This window comes from Trichinella spiralis (genome assembly GCF_000181795.1).
Source record: "Trichinella spiralis strain ISS 195 chromosome Unknown Scfld2, whole genome shotgun sequence".
In the NCBI taxonomy this organism is placed as follows: domain Eukaryota; kingdom Metazoa; phylum Nematoda; class Enoplea; order Trichinellida; family Trichinellidae; genus Trichinella; species Trichinella spiralis.
This window is the reverse complement of record NW_003526941.1, coordinates 942,910-965,513: the sequence shown is the minus strand read 5'-3', so window position 1 is coordinate 965,513 and position 22,604 is coordinate 942,910. Positions and strand designations below refer to the sequence as shown.

At 35.5% G+C, this 22,604-nt stretch overlaps 8 protein-coding genes across 8 annotated transcripts; 7 read left to right on the top strand and 1 right to left on the bottom strand.

Annotated features, from left to right (window-relative positions):
- The first annotated feature begins 595 nt into the window (after positions 1-595).
- On the top strand, positions 596-1,363 carry Tsp_02701 (hypothetical protein). The gene is made up of 3 exons (XM_003378981.1): positions 596-710; positions 961-1,079; positions 1,244-1,363. The coding sequence occupies exons 1-3, from the start codon at positions 596-598 to the stop codon at positions 1,361-1,363; spliced, it is 354 nt and encodes a 117-aa protein (XP_003379029.1).
- A 245-nt stretch (positions 1,364-1,608) lies between these two features.
- Tsp_02700 (conserved hypothetical protein) lies at positions 1,609-2,281 on the bottom strand. The gene is made up of 3 exons (XM_003378980.1): positions 2,216-2,281; positions 2,091-2,142; positions 1,609-1,892 (listed from the first exon to the last, which is right to left on the bottom strand). Exons 1-3 carry the CDS (start codon positions 2,279-2,281, stop codon positions 1,609-1,611), a joined length of 402 nt encoding a protein of 133 aa, XP_003379028.1.
- Positions 2,282-9,204: 6,923 nt separating this feature from the next.
- On the top strand, positions 9,205-10,165 carry Tsp_02699 (hypothetical protein). The gene is given in 4 exon segments (XM_003378979.1): positions 9,205-9,484; positions 9,499-9,711; positions 9,742-9,911; positions 9,926-10,165. 4 exon segments carry the CDS (start codon positions 9,205-9,207, stop codon positions 10,163-10,165), a joined length of 903 nt encoding a protein of 300 aa, XP_003379027.1.
- Positions 10,166-10,420: 255 nt separating this feature from the next.
- Tsp_02698 (conserved hypothetical protein) lies at positions 10,421-10,941 on the top strand. The gene is made up of 2 exons (XM_003378978.1): positions 10,421-10,768; positions 10,846-10,941. Exons 1-2 carry the CDS (start codon positions 10,421-10,423, stop codon positions 10,939-10,941), a joined length of 444 nt encoding a protein of 147 aa, XP_003379026.1.
- A 328-nt stretch (positions 10,942-11,269) lies between these two features.
- Positions 11,270-12,627, top strand: Tsp_02697 (conserved hypothetical protein). The gene is made up of 4 exons (XM_003378977.1): positions 11,270-11,334; positions 11,670-11,891; positions 12,171-12,193; positions 12,431-12,627. Exons 1-4 carry the CDS (start codon positions 11,270-11,272, stop codon positions 12,625-12,627), a joined length of 507 nt encoding a protein of 168 aa, XP_003379025.1.
- A 1,644-nt stretch (positions 12,628-14,271) lies between these two features.
- On the top strand, positions 14,272-15,197 carry Tsp_02696 (putative NADH-ubiquinone oxidoreductase chain 4L). Its single transcript, XM_003378976.1, has 3 exons — positions 14,272-14,371; positions 14,662-14,849; positions 15,186-15,197. The coding sequence occupies exons 1-3, from the start codon at positions 14,272-14,274 to the stop codon at positions 15,195-15,197; spliced, it is 300 nt and encodes a 99-aa protein (XP_003379024.1).
- A 3,463-nt stretch (positions 15,198-18,660) lies between these two features.
- Tsp_02695 (conserved hypothetical protein) lies at positions 18,661-19,787 on the top strand. The gene is made up of 4 exons (XM_003378975.1): positions 18,661-18,699; positions 18,888-19,019; positions 19,202-19,290; positions 19,679-19,787. Exons 1-4 carry the CDS (start codon positions 18,661-18,663, stop codon positions 19,785-19,787), a joined length of 369 nt encoding a protein of 122 aa, XP_003379023.1.
- A 506-nt stretch (positions 19,788-20,293) lies between these two features.
- On the top strand, positions 20,294-21,616 carry Tsp_02694 (hypothetical protein). Its single transcript, XM_003378974.1, has 5 exons — positions 20,294-20,598; positions 20,738-20,750; positions 20,840-20,939; positions 21,354-21,393; positions 21,481-21,616. Exons 1-5 carry the CDS (start codon positions 20,294-20,296, stop codon positions 21,614-21,616), a joined length of 594 nt encoding a protein of 197 aa, XP_003379022.1.
- Positions 21,617-22,604: the final 988 nt, after the last annotated feature.

The following is a 22,604-nucleotide window of genomic DNA, read 5'->3' as shown; positions in this document are numbered from 1 at the left end:
CTGACTGTACGTGCGCGCGTGCTTGCTTGCCTGCCTGCGTGAGTCAGTCAGTGATTTTGACAATCAAGTCTTCTAGTACAGCGTATAGCGTCATTTTGCGCACAATATTTGCTTGTTCGTCATTTTCAGGTGGAAAGCAGCGATATTTCAATTAATTCTTCTCAACAGTATCCATTCCACTTTTCCCGTTTACAACAATAAAATCCACCATCGTTTATTTAATAGTTAGACCAATATTTAAAAATAATTATTAATAATAAATGGAGCTCAGATTAATTTTTTAAGCTTATTTTTTTACATATTTTTTTTCACAATTTATTAGTTAATTTTGACAATCGAATGATATTAATTGACGTCATTTGATTCAGTCAACAAAAAGCCCATTTTGTTATGTTTGTATTTTTACTATAACAACTGACTTAATTGTCCAATTTTGATGTAGTTTGTAAAACGGCTAAGTTTGGCTTGATTTCTACCCCAGTAATAGAACAACAACTTGTCATCGTCATTCGATGATTGAACACAATATATATATATGTATATATAATCAATCAGCAAGCGCATGCTTTTTCTTCCATTGCTTTTTATTTATTACATGTGCACGCATATTGGCAATATTTGTTTTTGCCACACATGTATTATCTCATCGCATATTTTTTTACACATTGTGGAGGAAAGATCATCACTGCAAGCAGATTGGAATAGGAGGGGTAAACTTTTAAATTTGTTTTGTTTCTTTTTCTGAAATATTCGTCATTATTGTACGCGTCCGTGCAAGGCATGCGATGCTTTTCAACTCAACTCGTGCCGCAGTGGTGGAATTTGAAACTTTTACACTGTTGAATGGGGAAATTCGATTCGATATTTGCATAATTTACAAATTCAAAAACAACCCCCACAATGACGATTTGACGAACGTTCTTATCATCATTTTTGTTGTATGAGTTGGAAATTTGCTAGTTGGCTTAAAAACCGGCGTTGGTGAACAACAACAACAACCACGTCACACGCGTACAAATGCCAACGAGATAAAATCTTTAAATATTTTCTTTTTCCATTTTCCCTTGTTTAGTAGTGTAGTATATAGAGTTAGCTGGTTAGAGAATATTTTTGCAACTGTGCAAACGCGTCCTATTGCATTCTCTGCGTCAGAATTTTAAAATTATCCTCTTTTTTTGTTCTTTGCAAGATAGATTGCATCATTTGATTTGGGAAAAATTATCACATTTCATGTGCAGTTCAGAAATTTTGTGCACGCAAGTTGAAACTGGTAACTGGTGGTGAAACTGCGATCATTACTACTAGTAGTACAGTAGCAGATAGAGATAGCATGCAGCAGATAGTAGAAACTGGAAATAAATAGCCTGGATGACAGAACAATCCAACCAGGGTCAGTCAAGCAGAGAGAGTGAGAGAGATTGAGAGACAGTGAAAATGATGATATTCTGATAATGAGAGAGAGAGAGAGAAAAAAATATATATATAGAACGGTCAATTAATATCTAGCTTACTGTACACTGGTCGATAACAGACAGACCGACAGATAAATGTTCATTTTCCTTAAATTTACCATTCGTGTGTTTTCTTTCCAACGACTATTTCGACTATCTATTCTACACACCACAGCAAATAGAAGTGGTGAATGTGACACGTCATCGAAAAACAAAAGCAGGCCATGAAGCTAGCTGCTGGAGCATTATTTGCGGTCGCCGCACTCAGGTACTGTAATTTTTGAATATGCGCGACAACAGCACTCGAAACACCGGCTAGAACGGTGAACAATAATGATAATTTCATTTTTCTCTCATCTCCACTATTATTGCGTAAAGCTGATCTAATAAATTCATCCAGGACAACAACACAAGTGTTTGACGCGTCCTTGGTTTGTGGTGCTTTTAGATAAGTTGAAAAAATTTTCACATTCTAAGATCTGTTTAGTTTGGTTTGGTTTGGTTTGGTTTTTGTTTTTCTACGACAACATTTCACAATTCCCTTATCTTACTTTCAAATCAATCAATCAATCAATCAATCAATCAATTGGAACAAAATTTCGAAACAATTTCCACCTACAATAACCCACACGTACATACCGTATAATCTGATCTGATCTAATGAAAAGCAGGTAACAAGACTGTCTTCCAACTAAACTAAAGTGGTGGAAATGAATAAATTATTATAATTTTTTGATATTATTTTATCGATCAGAAAATTTAACCATATCGAATGACTTGAATTTTGGAATATCTTCAAAATTGAATTGGAAAAATCCCAAACGAACCATCATCTCTATCTGCGCGATGATGTTCAACGTTGGCAATTGATTTAGAAACAAAAAAAATTAAACTTTTTTATGCCTAACAGATTGGATGAAAAATTCAGTTTCTGCATTTATCTCTATTTATACAATATATATTTTCCATCTTCTGAACGTGACGTTTGCTTGACCTGGTTAGGATTTTTATGTTCAATGTGTTGTTTGAAAAGAAAGCCAATAAATGTAAAAAGATTGTGTGTATCACTTACCGTACAGTTGAAATTGCGTGTAGTTTTGTAGGGAAATTTTTTCTTCGTTTTCGTTTTTTTCGTCTTGCTACTTATTCCTCTGCTATTTTCTGCAAAGTAGAACGACGCTTGAGAAGTGATATAAAATTTTAAGCCTCGGGGGAATTGGAAGAAGAATTGTCAGCATGTTGCTTGCTTGGAAGAGAGATACGTGTTGTGGGGAACGTGGGCTGAATGTGTGTGTGTGTGTGTAGGTAGGTAGGTTAGGTAGGTAAAATTGCAAAGTTGAAGTATTCAAACCAATTTTCTTTTCATCTTCTCTTCTCACTGTTCTTTATTGTTGTTGTTGTTGGTGTTGTTGTGATGAGCATAATTGAAAAAGCTGAAATCAAAGACTACCGCTATAATAAGGAAAAAATAAATTACATTTCAACTGCTTTTCAGCCATTTTCATTGCACGAAATCAATTGTGAAAATCCCTTTTTTTTTCAATCTCTCTCCCCCCCCCCCCATTTTCTTTTTATTGGTTTAAATTTTCTGATATAGAGAACAGTGAAAACGTACACGTCATCTGCTGCTTATCTGCTTTTCAGCATCTGACATTTCAAAACTGTTGTACTATTATAAAAGTCAACAACACCGGCCGTTTTTGTTTACTGGCTTTTTGGAATGGAATTTTTTTCCTTTTTCACCTTCTCTGAATCATTCACGAACGACGACCATTTGTACAGTCAGTTGTGCACATCTGCATTAATGATGACTGTACGGAGAGTCAGTTGGCTGTTAGTCAAGTTTACAATTGAAAGCAGGAAATAATTGCTGTGCTTGTCACTGGCGGGTAGTTTGTATCATTTATCTTTTTTTTTCTTGGTCATCAGGATTGATTTTTGAACAATGAATCAACATGTTTTTGAAAAAGAGCAAAAAATGCAACGAAAAGCAATTTTCAATGTACAGCTAAGTAGGAAGAAATAAGAGGGGTAGGAGGGGAGCAGTATGTATTTGTATTAGAAATTTGCATGTTATTTCATATTCTTCAATTGATGAGGGGAGGAGGGGGGAATGAAGACAGAATAAGAATGCGATTTTCATCTCGTCCGTTTCAAAGCTTTATCATGATAAAAAAAATCTATTTATGGACAAGATGTTGTTAAAGTTCACCGTCGGTTGTTGCATTTGCTTGTTTGTTTGTTTTTTCTTTCGTCTGCTATTTGTCGTTCACTTTGCATTTGGACAAAGTTGTGCATGTCTGAAAGGAAAAAAGAAATTTTTTTTCTCTCTCTCTCTCTTTCCAATTTTCCCCTCCGGGCTTCTTGTAGCCGAAGGTCGTCGATAGACGAACGAACGAGTTGCTTTTTCAATTTCTTCAAACAATTTTCTCCACATTTTTCGACGACGAAAAATTCTTCACATTTTGGCGGTTGTTGTTGTTTTTTGTCTAGCTGCTCAAAGTCTCAAGGAGGCTAGAAACGGTTGGAAAATTTCGTGAAGTCAGCTTACAAATGATATCCATCCGTCCGTCCATCATCACCATCTATCCGTCTGACTGACCGTCGGTCGGTCGCTGCTCCCCTTGACGAAATTGCGAAATCAACATTTTCACCAAATGATGTTTCGTAAAAGCAATTACTTATTAATAAAAATATGCATCAAACCAACCAACAGCTGACAAAAGAATGACAACTTGCGGCAATGCTTTTTCATTAACCTATTTTATATTTATCTTAATATAAATGATTATGGCTCTGTAAAAATGCACGATGTGAAACGAAGATCAAGTGTGATATATATGTATAAGAATAGAATTATTATGTGAAAGGAAGTTGGGAGGAAAGAGAGAGAGAGAGAAAGTCACGCAAGAATGAATAATTTGTTGTTATTATTACTATGTTATATATTTCATTTGGCAAGCTTACTAATTTGAGCCCCCAGTATACGAAGCTTGTCTAATTGGGTCATCGTGGAAATCAGTGGTGGAACTAGCCTGCCCGTCTGTCTGTCTGTCTGTCTGTCTGTTGTCTGCCTATTTATCTGTCTACACATGCCTTGCCTTGGTGACTGTCATTTCTGAAATATGTTGATTTCGTTCCAACTCGACGAACTGTCGTGAAAATTTTGCATCTACTATGCATACGGGTCGAATTTATTGTCAAATCTCAACAGATGGAATTATTTGAAAAAGATTAATATAAGCTTACATTAAAAATACAGTGAAGGTATTTTTCTACACTTGTACAACAATTGTTCTCAATGTTTCGTAATTTTAATTAATCAAATTAATTAATCGTGAATTCTTTTCTTGTTCTTTTTCAATAGTTCTTGATTTGATATCAGGCTGAGGAGAATAGTCGGCCATTACAAATATATATATATATATGGGTGTGTGAATGTGTGAATAAATTTTCTTTTTCAAATTAAAGATATAAATTAAAGAAAAAAAACTTACCTTAGCTTAGCATTAGTTGCGAGGTCGTTCCAGCATTGGATGTAGGTTCTGAAAATCAAGTCCAAGACGAAGTCAAGAATGTGGACGACGTGTTGACGCCAGCTTCGTCGTTTGTGTGCACCGCCGTCTTTGTTGACGGTTGGGACTTTTTTGATGGAGACTTGAACGAATCGCGACCGTCGCAAGAATTGTGGCGCGGGCGATTCGTTTGATTGGTTCAAATTTGCAAAGTAGTCGAATTTGATGCTGCAACGTTTCGCGCTCTGTGATTGGCTGAAAAAGGTCTAATAGGTGTTCACAGGATGGCCAACAATATTGTTTGCTGAATTGTTATTTATTTTTCTATCTATCTATCTTTCTTTCTTTTCGATAGGATATATCTGTCTGTCTATTCTCGATGAAATCTCTCTGTTGTGTTGCTGAAATCTTTTCGAATGGGTGGGTGGATGGATATCTGTGCATATGTATATAATATATATATAGCTATACAATTTTTTTCTTTTTTCTCTATTTATAAGTGTAGAGATGTATATCTCCATACGTGTGTGGGCGTGTGCATCTATCTATCTACGCGTGTTTGTATTTCTGATAATTTTCTTTACATGTTCATTCAAAATTGATAGCAGTGGTGTTTTTCATTTTTCTCAGCTGCACGTTGTTTACAGTTTGCTTATGCTATGTGGGCTGTATTGTAACATTCGGAGCGTAACCGTGACTGGACCGTGTCCCGTGAATGACCTGCTTTTTCCAGATGGACCGGCGACGTTCATGCATCCTCTCTTTCTCTTTCTGCTCTCTGCCATACTAGTGAAGATGGATTGTTATTCCAACAACAAGGTGGGAGATTGTTGGTCAAATTATTTATTCTGAGCCAATTAATCTTCATGGCTTGGTTATAATAAAGCTGGCTGAGTTGAATCGGTTTTCAAAAGTGGCCTGGCCGGTTAGAGAAAATATTTTCACATTTTTCTGAAATCAATTTCATCATAACATGATGCAATAGATTAAGATTTGCACTGACACGCGCACAGAAGAGAGTAGTGTAAATTGAAAAACAGAATAAAAATATATAATCACATGCTTTTGGTAAATAAGATGGGAAATGTGTTTGAAAAGATGCATCACCATTGAAGCAAGACGTTTTTGAAAAGCTGAAGCAGCAAAGAGGAGGAGGAGGAGGAGAAAGAGTAGTAGTAGTAGTGGTAGTAGCTGAGCTGCTGGTGAATAGGAGAGGAAGCGAGAGAGAGGGGGAGAAAGAGCACAGGCAGGAGGCAGGTAGCAAATAAAAAATATATAAATATTCTTTTCACGTGCTTTTCAAAGCTGCTGCTCATTTGGTGATGGTGTGCTGAGAGAAGAGTGATTTTTCACTTTGATTAATTAAAAGTGATCACAAAAATGAACTGACGAACAAAAAAACAAAAAAGAAACATTTTCCAATCACCTTGATACGGTATTCCTCCTTGATATTTGGTATTTCATTCATTTTTATTCTCGTGATCAAGTGGTGAATTTTTTCCGCATCTTATTGATATTGTTGTAGTCGAACATCGGACAGTGACGAGCAAAATTGAAAATTAGACCATATTCATATTAGACAAGTGAGAAAAATGTATGCCTTTTTTTTTAATTTTAAAACAATTTTGTTTCTCCATTCTGGTGCAGTTGATTGTGTATGTGATATGCGTTTATAAAATGTGAGCAACGTCAGCGGCTTCTTTTTCACAGCAGACGACGAAAAAGCGTTGCAACATTTATTTCTTCACTGCGTCTGCTTTGGATTGATGATGATGATCGATAACTGAACAGCTAGCTGACTAGCAGCTGGCTGGCTGGCTGGCTGGCTGGTTAGCTTGCTCGTCGTGCCTGGTCTGCACAGACACGCACTGTTTGTTTGCTCTGCATTTCTTGTCGAAATTATCGTCGTCTCATGGTTTTTTTATTATTTTTTCTTCTGTATTTCTGAATTGAACAAAAAATTCCTCTCATGTTTTTTCCCTTCTTCTTTTTTCCCTTTATGACTGACATTAAACCATTATGGATATTTTGTCATCTTTTGGCAGAAACGCTTTTGCTCAAAATTCCGTTTTAGTAATTTATTCAATGACACTTGCTCTTTTTTTTCTCTCGTTGGCTGGAAAGGTTGTGTATAACATGCGTTCGATGGAATTATCATTTATTCTTCAATGCATCATAGCATTTAGCATGCCGACGAGGACGGCGATGCATGTGAACAATGTTGATTTATAAAAATCGTCTCAACTTCTCTTGACCATATATATTTATTTATTTATTTATTTTCGAAGGAATGTAATGAATGACAAAAATAAATAGAGCGATTAGTTATTTTTAGTATTATTTTTCTTTTCTTAAACACAAACCAGCTGAAACAATCGCTTTCAATTCAATTACAAGTAATATTCATTTGAACAAAAGGCATTTGTTTTTTTATTCTCATAAAAGACGCATACATACATACATACATACATACATACACGCATATTTTTGAACTTGAAATTAAGGCAGTTTTATTTCCATTCAAAAAGATTAATTAAATCATAAGCTAGACTATTAGAGAAAAGGAAATTTTTATTTTATTATTATTATTGTTATTTAATTTGTGCTTTTTCAATTTATGCTCAAAAGCATGCCTTTGTAAAGTTGGAGGACCCATCGTAGCAGAATATAACGATGTTAACAAAAGCAGTGTATGTATATTTATTATTAGACAAACGTGTGCAGCAAAATGCAGAGTGGAAAATTGAAATTGTTCCTCTGAACTCCAGCTAGCTGGCTGCTGGCTGGCGACTTTTACTTATTCAGACGCGGAAATTGATTTTTTAATGGAAGCTGGACTAGGAGAATTGATTGTGTGCATAGGTGATGTGGTATTTGGAAATAATAGTTCGTTTTGTTGTTCGACTGAAATTTGTCTTCATCTGCATGTATTTAGTTGCAAGAATAGAAAAATATATACATATATAATAAAACGCATGGTGCAAAAAATGGATCATTTTTTCCCGTATGTATGTAAATTTTTTAATTTTTGCCTGTTTTCTTTTTTAGTTCATTTATCCGGCTACTTGCTTGCTTTTCTGATCAACAACGGCTGATGAGAAATTGAGCTTTCCTTGTTTACCAAAAAAGAATATCGGAATTTTAAAGATGATTTGAGAGAAAGAGGAAAAAACACACAAACAACATAATGTTCGTCGATGGTAATTTTATACTGTACAACAGAGCGAAAGTGTTGTTCTCCTCTTCCATTTGGACATGCAAAATCAATCTTTTCCAACTTCAAGCAAGCCAACCAATTCAGTAAGTAGATGTAATTTTTTTGTTATTGTATTATTGTGTGAGTGAAATATTGAATTCTGTTATTTGGGATAAAATTTCAAACGTAAATATTTATTAATAGTAATATTAGCAAAACTTCATCGAAACCGAACATACAGAGAGATAGAGTTCCTGTAACGGTTAGTCTGTCGTCTTCAAGTAGTGTTTTTCGGCTTTTTTTAATTTAAATTTTTTTCTCTCTATCAGCAATCAAAAGAGCTCCTTTAGCAGTGCTGAAAATTTACAGTGACGTTGATGATTCAGTCGCGCACTTGCACAAAATCTTCAATGTCTGTTATATATATATATATATATATATGTATGTATATGTGAGTGTGTAATAACGATAGAATAGGCGTTGGTTGGCTTTGCCATTGTTCTTCTGATAATCACATTTTGCTGCTGCTGATGTTGTTGATTGTATTTGAAAATGTTCATCAAAGTTGGCTCGTCGAAAATTTGTTCTCATTGTTCCCCTTTTAAAGCGTAACCTTTTTCCATACAGGGTTGATTTCTATTTTTTTAATTTTTCAAATTTTGTTTTTCCACAAATTTTCGAATTATTTCGGCAACAATAGATCGACATTCTGCAGATAGGGAGGGAGAAGAACAAAATTTCATCTTTTCATTTGTTCTACTGAAGCGGAACAAGAAGCTTTGTGATGAAAATGCACAGGGTTTTTAGTGAATTTTTCAAATGCAGATTTTTCAAGTCGGAATGAATAGATTCATTGAATGAGCAGATGAATTTTAATTTTTTTTTGTCACTTCCATTAATTTCTAATCGAAGCACAAAAAACACACAAAGCAACAACGGTGTCAGTCCCACTGATTTCCCTTTGCCGGGACACTGGTGGTGCTGGATACAACAAGCAGGGTGTGTGGGGGTGTGGCTGTTGTTTGAAGCTTTTTCAAATCAGATGCCAGATGATTTGCTTTTGCCAACTGGATGGATCGCCAGACGCAGTATTGGCCAAGCAAATCTGCGACAGAGACAAAGCAACACCAAAATGACCAATATGGAAAACAGTGACTCGATGGCTACGGCAATCATTTCGGACACGTCTCCGATTCCGTCGAACCATTGCAACGGATTCAGATATTTGCCGATACTTTGCAGCGTGATTTGGTTGCAATTTTCACATTCTCCTTGTTTTACGGCCCAGCTGGCCATCGCCAGAGCAGGCTGTTTCAGCGTCGGTTGAACGACATAGTTCGCTGTACGGCACACGCTCGTTTCGGGGTTCACCTCCAAGCAAACCCGACGAGTTCCGTTCACCTCCGGGGGCAGTGCGAGACGAACTGTATGCACGGTGCCAGAATTGTCACTTTGCTCAGTTGCTCGCAGGCTGAACGCCAGTTCGGCAGTCTGGCTGCTTTCGTCCGTGTAGACGGTGCCCAGCAACATGCCGCGGGCGTTGTGCAGGGTCAGATTCAAGTAACGATTGTTGGTTGAGTCGACAACAATACTAGCCTCAAAATCCGAAAGCACCGAATCCCTGTGCGAAACGGACACGTTCGCGAACTGTGTTCCGTTGATCTGAACTTGCACATCTACTGTCGGCGAACGGCGGTGCTCGATTTCTACACTGTTCAATTGGGAACGTACTCTTCGGATCCAAGGTTCGTTTTCTTGGACAGAAGTACCAAAATTTGGCTGACCAACACCGCCCGAGTGTCTGGCGTTGTAGTCGACCGTGTAAATTTGCCGTTTACAATCGTCCACTTGTACGTGCTGCAAAGTCGGCAATTGCAGATGACCATGATGCGCTATCCAGTGACCATTTTCCAATCGCAGCCATCCCAATTTGTTCGGATCCCACTCGTCAGGTTCGTTCAAGGGAACGCCAACGTGTAGCTTGTCGTCGTCGTCGTCATTAGCTCGTTGCTTTTCATTCGCATTTTGTTGCGGAGCTTGAAGTTGACGATGAAAGTACATTCCTTCTTTCAGTTGCCAATGCGGCAAGCCGCCGTTCAAACTGAAATGCAAACTGTCGGTGGCGATGTTGAAATCAGACTGCTCGTTTAGGGTCACCTGAAAAAAAATTTTCTTTTTAAATTAGCATATAGTTAGTTAATTTACTTCTAAATTGAACGACTGAGTCAGACACTTGTCATTTGGCAGCTTACCGTCAAATGTTGTTCCACTTCAAGGGTCCAAGTTTGATCATTGTTGTTGTTGATCGAGTATCGTCTGTAAGCGAACTTGGCCACGGTGGTCGGCTGACCAATGTACAAAGCTCTGAATATCCAATTTCGGTACGGTTTCACGGATATCTGACAGCACAGATCCGCCTCCGCACCAGACGGACATCCGACCGGCTTTTGATGGGCGTGATAACTGGTCACGCACAACGTATCCGCAGTGCAGTTGTTGTACTGGTGACCAGGACGACAGTGATCCTCGCCGCCGGCGCAATCGCACACGCAAACCGAGTTGATGGTCGGCACGGCGAACAGATACTGCTGCCGAATCGGATGCACGTGGACCAAATTTAAATATTCCACAGCGTAAACAGTCGACAGGATGACTTTGGTCGAATTTTGTCGGCTCAATTCAGTGGAGTTGTGGTCGATCGCCGTCCGGTGGTCGTCACGTACATGTACACGGAAACAGGCCGTCTCTCCAAGCGCTAGACGCAATTGAACCGACGTGACGAACTCCAAACGACCTTGGTCCAAATGTTCACGTAACAGTTGTCCAACATGGGCTGAAATCCGGGTGCAAGGTACAAATTGCTGACTTCTGCTCTTCGAAGAATCTGCCAATCGACCGTGCATATTCTGCACTCGACTCATGCTCACCAACATCCTGAACAGAGAGTAGTGGTCATTCATTTTTCCGTTTACAATTTTACAAACAACTTTTATCACTACGCTATTCAAAGCTTTGACAACAACAACAACAACAACATCATCATTAGCATTTTAATTGAGGTTGAGCGAGGGGAATTTGTTGGGTTTTGTTTTTTACGCTGAATTTGAATGCTGATGGTGAAAGCAATGATGATCAGCTTCTTGACCGTCAGTCAGTCAACGAACGCTGAGGCGTGAAGAGAACAATATTTCTCGGATTTAATTTATAGTGTTGCTTTATTTCTATTTCAATTTGAAAAACTTTTACGATTCCATTTCAATGCAAGTGTCATTATGAAAGAAAAGAATGCATTTAATGTTGTGAAAATTGCAAAACTTCTTTTCTCTTACGTTGCATTTTGCCCTAGTCCAAAGTTGCAATAGATGAGCAATGAATGCAAACGGAAACATTTTGCAACACTGTCAAATAATGACAAAGCAGAGGAATAATTTTTTTTGCTTTATTCAATTTTAATAATTATAAGCTGTTTTATATTTTGACTTTTATAATTGATTAATTATGTATCAGTTATTCACTCGAATGTGTTCTGTATGAGAATAGTAATAATTCTGGTAGAGAGAGTGTTTTATCGCTTATTACATACAGCTTTGAAGTCAGTTTGGTTTTTGTTGTAGTGCTGCTGCTCAACTTGTGGTGTGCTCAACTCAACTTAACAACGACCGAAGTTGCGGTGAGAAAAGTTGGCCAATCAAATTACCACCCAATTATGCAAAATAATTTATTTCACCAGTAAGTAAGTATCATTTTGCTTTATTACTTTTCGCTACAATATGCTGCGTATATATGTCATTTTTGCATGCATTATCTTCAATCTGTACATGTTGGTTGTGCGTTGATTGAATCAGAGAAGTTCAATTTGACTAGAGTGAAAGGGAAATTCACCAGTTTTAACATCTGCTCTGTAGAATAAGTTTTTCGTAAAAAGATTATTCGATAGCACGTCATTTTGCTCAAAGTTGTGTTGGGTTGTAGATTTTTTCTATTTTTATTTTTTGCTTTTTTTCTGAGGGATGCAGCAACGACACAGTCAGGTTGAACAAAATGTTGCCAGCAGGCAATTTGTACTTTTTTCTCTGCATCAGTGATTCGAACAGAATGGGCTTTTTCAAGTTTTTTTTTCGTTTTTTTTACTTTTATGTTGCAAAATTTTTTCATCTTTCTTTTGATCATTAATTATGATCAGAGAATTATCTCGTCTTTTGATTTGAGCATTTTGGTTTTTTTTTTGTCTTAATTTTATTAAATAACATCGATACTTGGCTTTCAAGTTTGCGAAGGGAAAAAGCACGGAATTCATGTGACGGCTGGCTATTCACAAATATTCACTGAACAACAACTAGTGACAACTGCTTGCTGCCGATTACGTTTTTATTACACGATGATGAATCTTGATATTCAACTTTACGCTCCAGCGAACAGAGTGTGTAGTGCCACACCACAGCGCAATGCAGAATCATCAATCTAAAGGAAATGAGATGAAATTTGAATTGAAAATGAAGCTTCAATTTAATAGGGGAACCATTGATTGTTTGGTTTCTATGATGGTTGTTGTTCACATTTTGATGTGCAATTTACGCGCGTGTGTTTGCGTGCTGCTTTTGCCGAGCAGCCTCAGGCTCAGGTGAAGATATGCATGCAAATATTTACACTGACGTGTGACGTGCCATTTCGATTTGATCCATTTGAAATATTCATTTCAATGTGTGGACATAATTGGCACTGCTAAGATCCATCAGCCGGATCTTTTCCAGCTGAGCAGCAACAGTATCGACCGTTAATTCTGATGCCAATTTTTACCTGCTTCGACTGGCTTGTTGTTGCTGGCCATATCAACTGGATAAACTTCGATGCAATAATATCCACTCGGACGGACGGTTTTTTTTTCGCTCATGCGTTTCATTTAATTTTCGTTCTGCTGCTGCTGTCGAAACACTTTGGCGAATAAGCCATTCTATCGTCAAATGATCAACTGATGATGATGATGATGATGATTCATCATGGAATATACATTTCTCAATTCAAAATGTTCTTCATTCTGATGCTTTTCTTACGCGTTTATTATTATTTTTTTCTTCTTTTTAACTAGCAGTTTCATAATTTTAAAAATATAAAACCAATATATTTCAACACTTACTGCGATTAGTGAGAAAATGCAGCTTGGGTTGTAATTAACAACTGTCCATAATAATTTGAAATAGTGAATCAACATTGATGACAGTTTTCTGGGCGGAGAGGGGGAGAGATTATTTGAATCACATTGATTTAATAATAAGAAAAGTACTTAATTTTGTAGCGTATATTCATCCTATTCTAGTTGTTTGTTTGTATTTATTTAAATATTAATATTACTTTTTAAAGTATTTTTGTAAACGATGTTCTGTTGTTCAATTGAACAAATGCAATTAAAATTGATTGATTTGTGGACGAAGATTTTCAGGCAGTTTTGCTTACTGTACTTGATTTATAATGTGAACGTGAAAAATGCAACAGCTGCACAATTTGTATCGATTTACTTTTGCAGATGATTGTATATATATATATTTTTTTTTTGTTTATCAAATCAATTACAAATTTCATTTTGCATCTTTCTCAGCAAGCAGCATAGATTGTTATTGTTGTTCAATTTTGCACACATTTGCCATCATAGCTTTGTTGATTTTTTACACTCGGAATAGGCATGTGCTATATATACACATATCCCCTTGGGAAACAATTCGCCGCCAAAATCTAAGGTTAAATCTACTTTTCAATCTTTAAATAAATGCAACAGCCCAGCAGACTGACTAATTGATGCAGTAACTCCGTTGTCATTTATCAATTAGCAACATCGCAACGCAACTACGGAATATTATACTGAAGGAAACTCAGTTTGTGGTGGTGGTGGTGGTGGTGGTGGTGGTTTACTTATTTATCATTATGTACCAGTGTGTTTAATTACCAAATGATACTGTATGAGCTCAGTCAGCTAATTAACAAACAGCACATTACTTACAAAAAAAGGAGCTTCAATAACAGCATTGTCGTCGTTGAAAACTGGGAGGCTAGATTCGATTGTACAAGTCCAACTGCATCGGTGTAGTGTTGTGGAAAATAATTTTGTGAACTGAAAATGTTAATAAATGTTCACTGTGATAAATGCTGTGCTTCATTTCTGCTTTTGGTCATTATCGTAATCATCAGTGCACGATCAACACTGACAGCTGCTGACAGTTTGACGATGTGCATTTTCTTTTGCAATTGTTTTGCGCATTGACGACTTAAGCGGCTTATGGTTCAACATTGCCGGCTACTTTTGTATAAAACGGACCGTGCGAATGTACTTCACTTCAAAGAATATATTGTCCTCTGGGCAAAATAATAGCAGTACAGTTGTGCCAGTGCAGTTGGTCGACCAGATTGGTGTCGATGGAAATTTTTCATTTGCAATTATCACTTTCGCACACCCTTGTGAAACTGGCCACTTTTCGAATATGGAAGAGAATTATTTATTATTATTCAGGGGCAGTTTTACAACGAATTGTTCGCCGTTTGATGCTTTGTCAAGTTTTGTTGATGTTCAAGCCACTTCAAGCCAATTCTGACGCCGATGTTTATCTTCCATGCAAAACAGGCATCTGGTTAGCTCTGTTGGAAAAAGCTAACAACAACCGAACGCTTACGCTTCTTGTGCTGCTGCTTTTTCTTTACGTTTTTCCTTCTTCAGCATTTGACAAACACTCAAAAATACACTCACTCACTCACTCACTCATTTGCCTGAAAAATATGTTCGGTATTTTGTTTACTGTAGTTCTACAACATTTCTATTTCTATTCCAAAACATATTATTTTCTATAATTTTTCACTCAATTATATATTATGTTATCTTATCTTATCTTTTGCTCCACTTCAATATTTGATAATGCTGTGAACAAACGGACTGTATGTAGAGATGCTTGAGAGAATAGGTTTCTTATTGAAATTAGCATAATTTATCAGTTTCCATATTGGGGAAAATTTTTATTAAATATGATCTTCAATTTCAAGAAGTTTACATAATTATGACAGAAAGTGATGGGTTTGTCAATTTTTATCATTATTGCGTGAAAGAAATTAATTCAATGCTATTTTAAAATTCGAGCTGAATGTGTAATTGAAAGAAAATTGGAAACGAAAGAGAGAACATTATTTTAATAAGCAAGCAAGCAAGCAAGCAAGGAATCAAACATTTCTTTTATCTTTATTTTCTATTCTCTTCCCTCTTTGTCGGTCCAAGTATTTGAAAGGAGAATTTTGACATTTATATTTTTTCCAAATTTCATGTTGTATTTGTTGTTGTCTCACATTTTTCTGTATGTTCTGCAAAATATGAATTGTTATCTTTCAATTCGACCAGCTAGCTAGCATATGGTGTGCTTCCACTTGTTTCTTTTTGATTCTTAATCGATACTGCACTTATTGCAGAGCAGCAGCACAATTTTCAATTACTAATGACTGTACTGAAAATAGCATTACATAAATGGATGGATGTATGGAAAGGTTGCAAAGGACAAATGTAAATGAATGCTTACAGTTGACAACACGTGATTAATATTTGTTATTATTTGCATGACTGCTTCACGTTGTTGCTAGTTCTGAAAACTGTGCCGCCTATTAAATTGATATCGATTCAATTTCATGATGGCCATCCATCTCTGGGCTCGTAACGTTATACGCCCTATTCGGTTATATGTTGTAATCTTCTAATTTGAAAGCTGCATATAAGATTTGTGTATGTGTGTGAATAACTTTGCTCAAGGGGAACGTGTTGTAAAATTTTCTACGATTCTTATTCTTTTTCAACTTCAAAACTATTAAATGTTCTTCTTTATCATATTCCTCATGAAAAAAAGTGTATTTTCTCAGAATATGGCTACTTGTAATTTTTTTCAATTGTTTTTGTTTTTATCAAAAGGGCTATTTTGAGGGTTTTGTTTTTCTGGTTTTAAAATGAAAAATTTTCCCCCTCTAGCTGTGTGAAGATCGTGAGCATGGTGAAATGGAACAAAGTGAGGGCTGTGTTGTCTTGTTTTATTTTTCTCATTTGAGATCCACCCATGTTTTAAAATTTATATATATATATATATATATATGGTTTTCATCTAAATCAAATTGATTTCTGCGAAAACTTGAATTTCAATTAACGAGCTGTACTGAAGTAATTTTGAACGAATATTTTTCACCCTGATTATCATCAATCAACAATCTGCGGCCCAAAATGTATGTGAGTAAGGAATGAGTGAAAAATGTGTGCGTGCATGTTTGTTTTTGTTCATATGTTTATGTTACGTACATTTGTGTTATGCATATGTTCAAGTTTGCGTATGTATGTTCATGTATTTAGTGTTGCTTTTTCAAAATTTTCTTGTCATTTTCACTCATTCTTCTCGAAAAATTTCATTAATGAAAGCTTCACTGATGGTAGAATTTAATTACTAGTTTTATTAGACATCCAAGAAGCTCATATTGGTTATTGTTCAATTGCTGTGGTTATTTTTGACGCATTGTCTATATATGTCTATATATATACATGTGTGTGTGTGTGGGTAAATGATGGTTGTTGATTTTCGATATACAGACAGGGTTTTGCTTTGCTGAACAATAAATTGCTATTTATTCGCTTAGACATATTTAAACTTTGGAATCAGTATGATTGCTTGCGATGATGATCAATTGCTTCTTGTCAATATGCCATTCTCCGATCTGGACAGGTGCATGGAGCAGATTTTGAATGTGATTGACTTACATAATCTCTAGGGAAGTGTGCAATAATTTTGCATATCGATTTAAAATTCCATGTATTTTTCATATTGATGACCGTTTTGATCAGTCTTAATAGGAATATCCCAGCTTAGCACGCGGTGGTGGTGCACAATTGTACTTTGTTTACGGTATCTGTGTTGTTGACATTGTTTGTCAAGTATTTGTGTTTTACGGTTATTTTGCTGTATAAAAACAAGCACTTTCTTGTAAATGCTTCGTGATAAAAGTATTCATCGTATCATACCATAAAGGTGCGTGTACTCACTCACTCACTGTATTTGCTTTTGAGACTTTTTGTCCATATTTATTGAACATTTGCTCTATTTAATATTTATTAGTTATTTCTTGATGGCAGTATTATAATTATAATTATAATTATAGTGACCTGATAATGTGAAAAGAAATAATGATAAAATTGAAAATTATTACTACTAGAATACATTGCAGCATGCAGTGTTTAACATTTGGGAATAGGGGAATTTTTTATTTGATTACGTGTTTGAAATTGAATAATATAATGATCGAATAAAATTCTTTCCATTTTTATGTTATGCTTTCGTATTTGTTTATTTTTCTGAACCAGCTTAACTAGCGCGTTTTATTTATTTTATGGCCAATTTAGGAAAAGTTATTGACAATTAAGTGTGTTCTGTGGGCAAGTTGTTGGTGAAATTCGGTCAAAATTTTATTAATTTTATTCCTTTTCTTTCCACGAAATATGGAATTTTTCAATCGATGATTATTTTAAAATTTTGATGAAGAAAGTTGTCGTTGATCGTGGGATGAAGAATTTAATTTGAAATAAAACAATCAATCGTGTAATATTATGGCTAGTTAGTGGTTGGTCGGTTAGCCTCCAGCCAGAAGAGCACCACAACATTGCTCAGTTGAATGAATGGTTTGGAATTTTTTTAATCTGGGACAAGCAGCAGTTGTGCACAGCAACAAAAGATTGTGTTTGCAGTAGGAATTAATGCAATAAAACTGGTTGGTATTTTTTACTTTAATATGAAACTGTTTTCAGTGAAATTTACATTTAACGGTCGACCTTGAATTGCTTTTTGTGCCAGCCGGTGCTTAACTGCTAGCCAGCTGGTTGGTGTTCACCTTGATTTTAATTTGCTCTTTTATCTTTGCTATTTTTTATACTTTATAATTGTATTTCTCTTTTTGAATACTAATTTTACATTTTGTTAACTATATCGGCATGCTTTTTTGTTGATGAGTTAAACTTTGATTTCTTTGGTTCCCACCGCTTCTTTTATGCTGCACAGATTTATTTTCTCGTAAAAGTAATATTATCTTACATTGAATTGCAAATATCTTCAGTTTTTGATTTTTATTCTGTAGGTTTCGCTTTCTAAATTAAATTGATTCTACAGTGAGACTGCCTGTGATGACAGCTTCAGAAAAATAGATAAGAAAGAGTGCATATATACATACATGTATACCATTAGTTGCAGTGTTGTGAATAGCGTGTGTGTAGAATGAAAAAGCCTTTTCCTTGCGGCGGCATATGAAAATTGTCGTAATTACTGCTTCGATTCCCGAAGCAGCTTAATCTCCGTTTATCTTTTATTATTCAGATAGAATTATTTATTTGGAAAATGAATTTCTCTTTATTAATAATCCAGTGACGATTTTAGCTGCTAAACTTTAATAAGCTGTTGTTTGTTTGTTGGTGGTTAGGCAGTTGAAAAGAGTTGCAGCGAAATTGAAAATGCTGCAATTATACAACACATCAATCCCTGCGGATCAGGTATGAATGGAATTTTATGATCGTTCGTTCTATTTTGATAATCCATTTTCTGCGTGGGTCGGTGAAAATTGAAACTGCACATTGTTTAATGCAACGAACGAATGAGAGAAGTGTACAACTTGTGTATGGATTATTGAATTTTCATTTGCTGTTCAATATATTTATTCAATAAAGAAAAAATCTTGCAGTCCGTTTGCACGGGGATACTTTCACCAAATGGTGGTTGGGGTGACTTTGCATATTCACTTTTACGATGGTGCAAAATTTTGGCAGATGTAAATAGCAAATCTGTGTACCATCTGGTGATACGTGAAGAATGTGTAAAATTTTCTCTCTTGAATTTTTCGTCCGACACTGACTTTGTTGTTTTAATTGATCAGAATGGAAATTATGGTGGTCTGTTATCGGATTTGGAAAATTTCCTGGCGCAGTTGTGGAAAATTTATGATATTTTCAATTAATTATTCAGCCGCTTTTGCTTTGCACTTGAAATTGATTTCAGAAGTATCTATCACGCGTGCAGTTACTAAATTGTTCTTTTCTTTTGCCCCATGCACATGCACACAGCAATGATACGCATCAACAATACCAGTAAACGCCTAGCTGCTCCTCTTTCGTGAGAATTTGTTGTTCAATTGGAGAAATTTTAATAAAAAGGGGGTGGTGTTTTTTGATGACCATGTTTTTTGTTTTATTGGCTCTAAAATTCCACTGGCTTTTTTCTGTCTCAATTAAAATTAAAATCGGGTTCGAATAAGAAATATCAAGCATTCATTTTCAATCTTTTTTCACTCGGCCTTTGTTGCAAGCAGACTAGAGGGCATTAAACGGTAGTGGCGTTTCAGGAGAGCTCGGTGTTTTCAATACTTCCGGCATGAGCTTCGGGCACTTTTCGGATGAAAGACTGCCGCTTTTTAAATTTAATGGATGGCTAGTGTGCGTCATTGAATGCATAAAGTTGACGCAGTTGTTTCAATAGAAAAGCGGCTCAAAAGCAATGTCGAGTTTCGTATGCTGTTTCTGCTGCGGCTACTGATGCTGGAGCAGCAGCTGCTGCTGCTGCTGGTGCTGGTGCTATTGCTCTCTGACTTTTTAATTGTGGACTTGAGGAAACAGGGAGGAAGTTGCTAATGCACTTTTGCAGTTAAACTGTGGAGAGATTTTGAAAGCAGGGTTGTTGTTGATCCAAAGCTGTTCACTTTGAAATTTTTTTGACAAATTTTATACATATATAGAGCCAATAATTTTCTGCAGTGATTGTCAACTGTTCAGAAACGTATTTACAATAAATTTACAATTTTACCGGAAATACATCTCTGTTTGGTTGTTTTATTTTATTAAATTTTATCAACGCATCACACGAATGTTGTCATTTCCTTCTTTTTTCACACATGTGATACTTGTTGATTGTGTGCATGCATTGACTAGCTTGTCACAGTTAGTTAGTGAAAGTTTTTTTTAAGGTATTACTTAATTTTATTATAATTTTTATTTATTTATTTATTTATTTATGAAAACCTCGCAGGGATTTCTTTTCATGCTCATTCATGCTTTATCTGAAATCGAATTTTCTGAATCTATTTAGTGATCGAAAATGGCCGACGGCTACAGTGCTCTTCCGGCAGATGAGGTAGAATTGTTGAAAAGAGGGGCGATAAATAAGCACGGCAAACCGGTGGATTTCGACGATCATGCTGGACTGAAAAACAGCGAAGCTGGAGAAGAAGTGGAAATCAACCTGACGAAACCTGTGGCACCGAAACGCAAATCCCGCATTCACATGAAACTCGAGCCAGAGATTTTTGAAATCGACCTGGGCGAAGATGGTCCAGCGACGACAACGTCTACCACGGGAAATGATCAGCCACTATCCAGCAGTGCTGTTCCACGCAGTGATAGGTATCTATATACATATATGCTTGTTAAAATAACACTATATAAATGTAATGGAATTAAGCAAGCAAAAGAAACAGAATTGATTCTCTTTCTTTTTCGTTTCTTCTCAGATTTTCAATTTTAAATTATTTATTCTATCGAGCCAAAGTCATCATGTATTTGTTGACTGATGACTGATTTAACCGAAAGTTGCCGCAGAATGGAAAATAAATGCATGAATCGATCCTCTTTTTTTTTATTACAGCAGGCATATACAACACACATACATGATAAGAAATTTTTTCGTTCCTCCGTCTTTCTGTGCACTGTTGAACCCCAGCTATTCATAAGCAAGCCATCTGGCAGTTTTATTTTACTAACTTTTAATTTAATTAATTCTAGTTCTTTTTTTCTAACCTTTTAATTGGTCTTTGAAAAGATTCAATCGAGAATAGTCCAATTGTCCATTATGATGTAAGTTGTTTCCTTTCTGTCGTCTGCTGCATTTCGAAGCTGATCATCATCAGTGAGTGAGTGCTCAGCGTCAACCGTCACAGTTAATTTAAAAATAAAATATATCAATCCAATTTTTTTCAAAATTTATTTCAAAGCATATCATCACATTTGTTGACAGATTGAATCGAAAGTTTTATTTTATACAAGGGAATTAATTAATTGCAATGAAAATATTGCTCCTTTTATTATTATTATTATTATTATTATTATTGCTGTTTCCTTTTTACTTTTTTCGACGACTATTCAATAATTTTATTGTTCAGTTCCAGTGCAACTTCTCTGCCACATGCGATTAATTTTCACGTTTGTTAATTATGATGAACACAACGCGGCGAACTTTTTTCAATTTAACGAAGATGATGCATTAATTATGGAAATTTGTTATTGTAGAAAAATATTCAACGATGAAATCAGAAGTGTTGAGAAAAAAAGCGCTGACTCTATTGATTGTAAGTCCATGAATTTGGACAATGTTTCTGCTGCTGCTGCTGCTGCACATACGTTGCGCGACAATGCGACGACGTGATCGACCGTTGTGATTCTATGCGACACTTGTAATGCCTGGCTATATTTTTGCACACCGAAAAAGCAACTTCATTCCATCTGCAAAAGTAGATATTTTTATTTTGCTGTTAACGAAACATTTATTTATAATAATCATAATATCATGGATGAAATTTTCATATTCAATAAATCATCACGTGCTGATTGATCATTTTTGTTCAACTTGGCATATTCTGTAAATGAATTAAAAATAAATTTGATATTATCAATTAAACAAAACTAACACAATAAGGTAAGAGATGTGAATTATTTTTGATGAAGTATCTAATACTGGACTGTTTATCTTATCACGACACAGTACTGATTGTTAAGTTGGTTGTTGTTGTTGTTCGTTCATTTCTTTTTCATATGCTAACATTGTACAAGAACAGTATTGTTTTATTTGTTTACAGGGTGAAGATGACGTCGAAATTGTTTTCAATTTAGCAAATTTTGATTCAAAAGCTTAATTTAAATATAAATTGTTCATTTTATTCAATGTAAAAAACGTACTTTTACGAGCAATTCCAATTCGAAGAACATCGAGTGAGTTGTTCTTTGCTGGCCAATAACAGCAGTGCACAGAATGTAACAAAATCGTAAAACAATTGAAAGAATAATTTTGATAAAAGGAAAACTTTTGATAAATCATTCAATTAATAATCAATCATTTACGCTTAGCGACGATAATTGAATCCAAATGCTTACATTCTTTCATTTGTTTTGCAGATGAAATTAACCAACCATGTATGTGATAATTGATATTAATTTCAGAGAAGTAATTTCATTTTCATCATTTAAAAACAAATGAATAGATAGATGTCAATGTAACTTTGAAATGTGAATTTTTTCTAATTTTGAATTACATCCTGAACATCTAAAATTACTGTAATTTTAATAATTTCTATACTTCAAATAATTAGTGCGAATGTCTCGTTGCATCATTAATTATTTGCATTTTTCATTAGCAC

Excerpts from the sequence above, each read along its gene's own strand:
- Tsp_02699 (XM_003378979.1), top strand. The coding sequence starts at position 9,205 with ATGCCAGATGATTTGCTTTTGCCAACTGGATGGATCGCCAGACGCAGT. Across the intron at positions 9,712-9,741 it reads TGCCGCGGGCGTTGTGCAGG|TCGACAACAATACTAGCCTC; the intron begins GTCAGATTCAAG and ends TTGTTGGTTGAG.
- Tsp_02701 (XM_003378981.1), top strand. The coding sequence starts at position 596 with ATGTGCACGCATATTGGCAATATTTGTTTTTGCCACACATGTATTATC. Across the intron at positions 711-960 it reads AGCAGATTGGAATAGGAGGG|TTGGCTTAAAAACCGGCGTT; the intron begins GTAAACTTTTAA and ends GAAATTTGCTAG. Across the intron at positions 1,080-1,243 it reads TTCCCTTGTTTAGTAGTGTA|AAATTTTGTGCACGCAAGTT; the intron begins GTATATAGAGTT and ends TGTGCAGTTCAG.
- Tsp_02694 (XM_003378974.1), top strand. The coding sequence starts at position 20,294 with ATGGCCGACGGCTACAGTGCTCTTCCGGCAGATGAGGTAGAATTGTTG. Across the intron at positions 20,940-21,353 it reads CATAAGCAAGCCATCTGGCA|TTCCAGTGCAACTTCTCTGC; the intron begins GTTTTATTTTAC and ends TTTATTGTTCAG. Across the intron at positions 21,394-21,480 it reads CACATGCGATTAATTTTCAC|AAAAATATTCAACGATGAAA; the intron begins GTTTGTTAATTA and ends TTGTTATTGTAG.
- Tsp_02700 (XM_003378980.1), bottom strand. The coding sequence starts at position 2,281 with ATGGTTCGTTTGGGATTTTTCCAATTCAATTTTGAAGATATTCCAAAA. Across the intron at positions 2,143-2,215 it reads AATTCAAGTCATTCGATATG|TTGGAAGACAGTCTTGTTAC; the intron begins GTTAAATTTTCT and ends ACTTTAGTTTAG. Across the intron at positions 1,893-2,090 it reads AGATCAGATCAGATTATACG|CACCACAAACCAAGGACGCG; the intron begins GTATGTACGTGT and ends CTTATCTAAAAG.
- Tsp_02698 (XM_003378978.1), top strand. The coding sequence starts at position 10,421 with ATGTTGTTCCACTTCAAGGGTCCAAGTTTGATCATTGTTGTTGTTGAT. Across the intron at positions 10,769-10,845 it reads TGCTGCCGAATCGGATGCAC|TGGAGTTGTGGTCGATCGCC; the intron begins GTGGACCAAATT and ends GGCTCAATTCAG.
- Tsp_02696 (XM_003378976.1), top strand. The coding sequence starts at position 14,272 with ATGTTAATAAATGTTCACTGTGATAAATGCTGTGCTTCATTTCTGCTT. Across the intron at positions 14,372-14,661 it reads AACACTGACAGCTGCTGACA|GGGCAGTTTTACAACGAATT; the intron begins GTTTGACGATGT and ends ATTATTATTCAG.
- Tsp_02697 (XM_003378977.1), top strand. The coding sequence starts at position 11,270 with ATGCTGATGGTGAAAGCAATGATGATCAGCTTCTTGACCGTCAGTCAG. Across the intron at positions 11,892-12,170 it reads CAAAATAATTTATTTCACCA|GGATGCAGCAACGACACAGT; the intron begins GTAAGTAAGTAT and ends TTTTTTTCTGAG. Across the intron at positions 12,194-12,430 it reads TGCAGCAACGACACAGTCAG|TTTGCGAAGGGAAAAAGCAC; the intron begins GTTGAACAAAAT and ends TTGGCTTTCAAG.
- Tsp_02695 (XM_003378975.1), top strand. The coding sequence starts at position 18,661 with ATGCTGCAATTATACAACACATCAATCCCTGCGGATCAG. Across the intron at positions 19,020-19,201 it reads TGGTGATACGTGAAGAATGT|AAGTATCTATCACGCGTGCA; the intron begins GTAAAATTTTCT and ends AATTGATTTCAG. Across the intron at positions 19,291-19,678 it reads GATACGCATCAACAATACCA|AAAAGCGGCTCAAAAGCAAT; the intron begins GTAAACGCCTAG and ends TTGTTTCAATAG.